We start from the raw sequence: 6,754 nt of genomic DNA, 5'->3' as shown, positions 1-6,754 counted from the left end.
CAATGACAACGAATAGAATAAAAATGTATATTTTTTTGTGATTTTCCTTTTAGAGCCAAATGATGGTTTAATTAATTCCTAAATGCATAATTAAATCCTAAATATGCATGCGACATGTATTTTTGTATTTTTTCAATTAACTCTAACAAGGTAAACATTTACGGACAAAATAATTACCAAAAATGTCACGCGAATTCTCAAAATTATACCCGAAGGCAACTTGCTTCATTTCTCGATTTCTTTTGGAGTAATTTCCGTGAAGCAAAAATCACGTGCTCATAAATGCTATAGACTATTCCCCATTAAATGCTACTGGATGACAGGTATTTAATTCGCCTTTATGAATACCATTCTCTTCGAGATCGTTGCCTTCAAACCTGATTGTCTTATATCTTCGGCTCCACGTGTCGCTTTCCCATGCGAACATTTAGTATGAACATATTTTACCCTATACAAGTTTGAATATCAAAAGCGAAATATATCACATAAATTAAAATAGAGAATTAATATATTCTTTTCTCGGTCAAATTATGCTAATGATTGAATCAAAATCAACTATATTGTCCAATTAAAACTTAAATATGCTTTGCCCTACATTATGAGGATCGAAACCTAAGAAGAAGAAAAACTCGAGCACTAAAAACCCCATTTTTCATGACGAAGAAGTGGAGATCATAGTATTTTCAAATGGAAAAAAATATAAGAAGCAAAAAAGGAAACAGTAAAACATGAAATGATGGGGACAAAGGAAAAGAGAGAGCAAATGGGCTGTCATATTGGTAACACTACCACGAGAAAACATTTGTCATTGTTCCATTCATTCTTCCAAACTTGAAAACAAACATTCAGAATTGGTGGGCTTTGAAATTTCCTTTTCTTTTTCCCTTCAATTTTCGTTTCCCTTTCCGTCGCTTCACCAATAAAAAGGAAGGTACAATCATCACAGCAAAACACACCACTTCCAAATTCGTCAATATAGAAAGCAAGAGTCAAGATTTCTTTTTGTTTTGAAAAAAAAAATCAGAGAGCAAAGCAATTTCAACAGAAAAAAAGAGGGGATTGGATTTGGTCAAACTCAAACCCAATCCTCTCCCTTGTTCCTTCTTCCAGCTCCCGCCTCCTCTCTCCCCTTGTCCTTTCTCCACTCCCTCTTTCTCTCTCTTCCTTTTTCTCTCTCATCAGAGATCTCGGATTCTGCTTATTCAGATCCGATCCAAATATGATCACCATTCCATATTTGACCGCCTTGACAACTTACTTCAGCTATGGCCTGCTCTTCGCCTTTGGCCAATTCCGTGATTTCTTCAGAAAAATCTTTGATTGGTGGAAGGCCAGCAATCTTCAGGTAACTTACGCGCTTGTGTATCGTCAATTTTTTTATTATGGGAATGAGCTTGAATTTTGAAGTGTTGAAATGTTAGGGATATGCTCCGATCTGCTTAGGACTTGAAGATTTCTACATCCGCCGATTGTATCATCGCATTCAGGTAACTGCTCCTGATTCCAGAATGTTTTCGACACTTTCATGCATAATTTGTATGCATTATGCTTAGGGGAATTAATTGGGAGAACCAACATGCCCCACTGATGGCTAGTATTTATATATGCCTATTGGGCATGATTTTGAAAGCTTCCATTTGACTTCTTTGCTGTAATTATCATGTATTCGCTTGCAAACTTTAGCTGTGAAATTGCATCGATTTCTGCAAACTTGGTAATTGCAAGAGGGATTTGAGAAGTGGAATGTTTCAAGTAAGTTAATGGGGCGAATGAATAACCAATGGGTTGGAAGGGTTCTTATCCGGAACTCAAATAGTCACCGCAAACTGCCCGGCTAGAATATTTAGGTGTAGTTCCTTATGTGAAATAGAGAATGGATTTATAAGTAATACCGGAGGACTTCATAAAGTAAAAGAGGTTGAAAACTCTATTATCAGCGTAGTTTTATTGGTTGTGTACCTTTTTGAATTGCCAACACCTTAGATCTCGTATTCTTTCATCACTTCTGAATCGTTAATTCCTGGATCTTATCAATGCATCCAAGAGAAAAACAAATTGTTGGACCAAAAGTTTAGCTATTGGTTATTCATTGATGTGCAAGCATTGACTTTTGGTTTCTATGCTTTATATTATCATTACTTGTAGGATTGTTTTGGACGGCCAATATGTAGTCCTCCTGATGCTTGGTTCGATGTGGTGGAGCGTGTGTCCAATGACAATAACAAGACACTAAAGTGAGCATGGATCATTCAGTTTAATTAATTTTATTTAAACATTCTGTAAATTGTTCTACTCGGTATTGCTATTTCTCCCATTATTCTTTTGTACTACTATTAGAGAACTATAGAGGTAAAGTTACTTTGACTTCTATAGTGACTGGTGCTGTAGGGCTCCTTATATGTTGTTTATATACGATATCCAAATTAGTCCTAACTGTTTAGGAGCAGTTGATGTTTCTATATTTACTCTTACAATCCATGCACTGGCACATTGTGCAGGCGGACCACAAAAGTTTCAAGGTGCCTAAACTTGGGTTCATACAATTACCTTGGTTTTGCTGCATCTGATGAATATTGTACACCTCGTGTCATTGAGTCTTTGAAAAAGTTTTCTGCAAGCACTTGCAGTGCCCGCGTAGACGGAGGTAGGCATGATTTTGTGTAAGTTGCTGCTGTGTCACCCTGAGTAGGGAACTCTGCTTCTAAAATTTGTCTTCTCAGGTACCACAAGCATCCATACGGAATTGGAAGAATGTGTGGCTAATTTTGTTGGCAAGCCAGCTGCCATCGTTACAGGCATGGGTTATGTAACAAATTCAGCCATACTTCCTGTTTTGATTGGGAAGGTACAAATAGTTTCTAAAAGTTAATTCTTGTGTTTTATTTGTGATTATATTTATCTTTTAATTTGGTCATTTAATCTTTTAATTTTGTCAAACAGGGAGGTTTGATTATCAGCGACTCTCTCAACCACAACTCTATTGTAAATGGTGCTCGAGGGTCTGGAGCTACTATTCGTGTTTTTCAACATAACAGTAAGTTTCTGCAACTTGGGCTTTATCCTTTCAACCATACCATTTTTATACCGTGAGTTCATCGTATTTCATATTAATGCTTTGCTTTGCCCTCAATTCTTTAGCACCTTCTCACTTGGAGAAGGTTTTAAGAGAACATATTGCTGAGGGACAACCCAGAACACACAGGCCGTGGAAGAAGATAGTTGTTATAGTGGAGGGCATATACAGCATGGAAGGGGAGCTATGCCAGCTTCCGGAGATTGTTGCCATATGCAAGAAATACAAGGTAGTGCTCAGTATTACTATGTTTTTAGTCATTGATAATTGCTCGAAGAGCTAGGCTTGTACTTCTTCATTGGTATGAAAATAATTGTCTCAATTTTATACGAAGCTCTCTTTTATTTGAGGGACTAATTTTCTTTCGTAGGCCTTAGGAGACTCCATTTGGTTTAATTTTCTCATGACTTTGTTCGTGATGTATTTTTCTCATTGCAGGCATATGTTTATTTGGACGAGGCTCACAGCATTGGAGCTGTTGGAAAAACAGGAAGGGGGGTCTGTGAGCTCTTGGGAGTTGACACGGCTGATGTGGACATTATGATGGGAACTTTCACAAAGTCATTTGGTTCATGTGGGGGTTATATTGCTGGATCCAAAGTATGTTTCCTTAATGCCAATCATATAATGGTGCTAGCTGACTCGCTTTTTCATTGTCTATAGATAAATTCTCTGTTTCTGATAGTTAGTTGAAGTGTATGGAAGTATGACAAATAGGGTGGAATCGTGAAACCAAAGATATTCATGCTACTGCTTTTACAGTGTCAGACACTTGCATCATTTGTCCTATCTGTAAATTGTTGACACTTCTGCTGACAGACTTCATGTTAGTGAAGACTCAATGAGGCAACAATAAGATAATTATCTTTCAGATTTTTTAATATAAGATTGAATAAACAACTTTCTTTTGTCCTGTATCCCCATGAAAGAACAGAAAACAAAATGAAAGCAACTCTTTTGTTTTCTGTTTAGATTCCCTCAATCTTTAACTGGTATGGAATTCCCTCTACATGTTACTTGGAGGTCTAGATCTGTTACAGATTATCTTCATTGGTCATTCCTTTTTATTCTGTTTCCTATCTTCTCCAGAAAACCTAATTTTCAATATCTTTACCTTATCAGAAAAAAAATGAATCAAAACTGTGTCAAACTTAGCAACCTAATCTGATGCTAAACATTCCATTGAGGCAGATATGTCTCTAGCTTTGTATTTTGAGCCTTTCGCCTATTCTTTTGCAACATAGCATTCCCTTACACTGCTAGTGGACTACTTGGCTGATTTTCTTTCAACTATTTTTCTTTTCCAACTGATTAGCTGGAGGTTAATCTGATGTTATTTTGTAATCGTTGATTTTGACATTTACCACCAATTTCAGGAACTTATTGAATTTTTGAAGTACACTTGCCCAGCTCATCTGTATGCCACATCAATATCACCTCCAGCTGCCCAACAAATCATTTCTGCTATCAAGGTTATACTTGGTGAAGATGGTTCTAGTAGAGGTCAGAAACTTTGACTATCAAAATTCACTCCTATTTTGCACTTTGTTTATCATTCTAATGGCAGCTGAATACCGGGGTAATAAAAATTGTGTACTGATCTTTAGAGCTACTTTGTTATTGTAGGGGCTCAGAAACTGGCACGCATTCGTGAAAATAGCAATTTTTTCCGATCAGAACTGCAGAAGATGGGTTTTGAAGTCCTTGGGGACAATGATTCTCCTGTGATGCCCATCATGCTCTACAATCCTGCAAAAATACCTGCTTTTTCACGGGAATGTCTCAAACAGAATGTACAATTTCTTGTCATTTCAGGCTCATTGTTTAACAGACTGGTTATTGTTTAAATTTACATTTGTTCTTATCTTGGAATTTACTTCATGTGCCGCTATTGTAGGTGGCCGTAGTGATTGTTGGTTTTCCAGCAACCCCTTTACTTTTGGCCAGAGCACGCATATGTATTTCTGCTGCTCACTCACGGGAAGATCTTAACAAAGCACTGGAGGTTAGAGCTTGCACTTAATTTCCTTCTTTTTTCTGAGGAGCAAATTCTCATGTTTTATACCCTCACTATGTCAGATACTAATTGCAGTCAGTATAACCTTTCACATAACCTTTATGCGATGAGTTATCCGTTACCACTTTGTCACTTGCACTTAAGATATTTCTTTCATGCAGCTGTCATTAATTTTTAAAGTAGACACTTTTGAACTAACACATTGCTTTACGCATAATTTGGCACCAACTGATGAGGTAATTGATTTTCATCCTTATGCTTGTATAAGGAGCTGCTAGGTTTTTTTTTTTTTTTGGGGGGGGGGGGTGTTGTAGTCAATAGCTGAGATCCTATTTTAGACTATTAAGGACATTTTACTGGAATCCTCATGCGTGGATGGCATATTTAAATATATCTGTGATCAAATCTTGTGAGAGAGAACATCACCAGATCTGGCCATGGACCATCTGTCAAAAGAAAAAAAGGAAGTCCATATAGCACACTGATTAGCTAATTACAAATTCTTGCATTTACCAGGTTATCAGCAGAGTTGGTGATCTAGTTGGCATAAAATACTTCCCCGCTGAGCCCAAGAAACAACAGCTTGAAGAAAACAGAGTCAAGCTGGAATGATTACTGTAGTTTTATTTTAGTTCTCCGAAGGAGTTTCCGAGCTGTTGTTTATTGTTCATGTATGATTTTGAAATCCTTTGGATATGATGTGTGAAAATTTTGTCGTTTTCTTGTACAGAAAGTTGTAACTTATTAATTATAGTCTTAAGTTTTTACCTTAACGTAAGCATTGACTAATATTTCATGAAAGGAGTACATGCTGTGAAATAACGAAAGCGCAGACAAACTGTGAATGATGGAGGTTTTGCTGGATTGGTTAAAGAAATTGACGACTAATTGGTGGTAATGATATAAAGTTAATCAGGTGGTTCTCTTTGCATTATATTTCCACCTGTTTCGAGTAAACGCCAGTCGTTTATTTTATTTGATGTCTCTTGAAACTAGTTTCGATCCCTAGTCGACAGCCTTACAAGTTTACAATGAATGTAGAGCCATCAATATCGGTTTGGCCCGTTGGGGCCCACCCCAGCTTGTGATTTAGTAGGGTTGTATTAGAATTTTTGGAGCCTATTTAAAAACGAGTCTTTTAAGTCCGGTCCAAGTAAGCCCGCGGCCCGTGAGGCTTGACTGAGGCAGGCTCGGCCCGGCCCGTGGGCCTAATATAAAATATAAAAAGTATGTGACACAAAAAATAACAAGAAGAGTATCCCAAGCTTAAAATTTATTAAGCTCATCATATTAAAATATCAAAGTTTTAAAACGTTAATTAGTTTTAAAAATTTAATTGTTTTTAATATTTAACTAATTAATATTGCATACATATTGTAGATGTAGATGAAAATGAAAATGTTAAGACAACCTTCTCACAAGCGGATTCAAATGTGTTTGATGAAGATGATGTGTTGGATATCTCATAAGCGTCATGGACGTTCTCTTGAATAGTTTGTTTTGAGTTTTGACTTTTAGTAAATGAAATATAGTCTTGTCTTTTACTTTTTTAGTGTTTATTGTGATATATTAGAACAATATAAAAGTTATTAAATTTTCTGAAAACTTTCCAATAACTTTTTTTTTTTACTTTTAAATATTTATCTTTTTTAGGTTAGAACGTA

General features: G+C 36.3%; 1 protein-coding gene across 1 annotated transcript; it reads left to right on the top strand.

Moving 5' to 3' along the window:
• Nucleotides 1-996: 996 nt before the first annotated feature.
• Nucleotides 997-5,863, top strand: LOC104213613 (long chain base biosynthesis protein 2a). The gene is made up of 12 exons (XM_009763143.2): nt 997-1,345; nt 1,422-1,487; nt 2,146-2,234; nt 2,499-2,644; nt 2,721-2,845; nt 2,941-3,034; nt 3,139-3,302; nt 3,512-3,673; nt 4,450-4,576; nt 4,700-4,866; nt 4,971-5,078; nt 5,607-5,863. Exons 1-12 carry the CDS (start codon nt 1,220-1,222, stop codon nt 5,700-5,702), a joined length of 1,470 nt encoding a protein of 489 aa, XP_009761445.1. The 5' UTR covers nt 997-1,219; the 3' UTR covers nt 5,703-5,863.
• The last annotated feature ends 891 nt before the right edge of the window (nt 5,864-6,754 follow it).

This window comes from Nicotiana sylvestris, chromosome 3, assembly GCF_000393655.2.
Source record: "Nicotiana sylvestris chromosome 3, ASM39365v2, whole genome shotgun sequence".
Classification (NCBI taxonomy): domain Eukaryota; kingdom Viridiplantae; phylum Streptophyta; class Magnoliopsida; order Solanales; family Solanaceae; genus Nicotiana; species Nicotiana sylvestris.
This window is presented reverse-complemented; position numbering and strand designations above follow the sequence as displayed.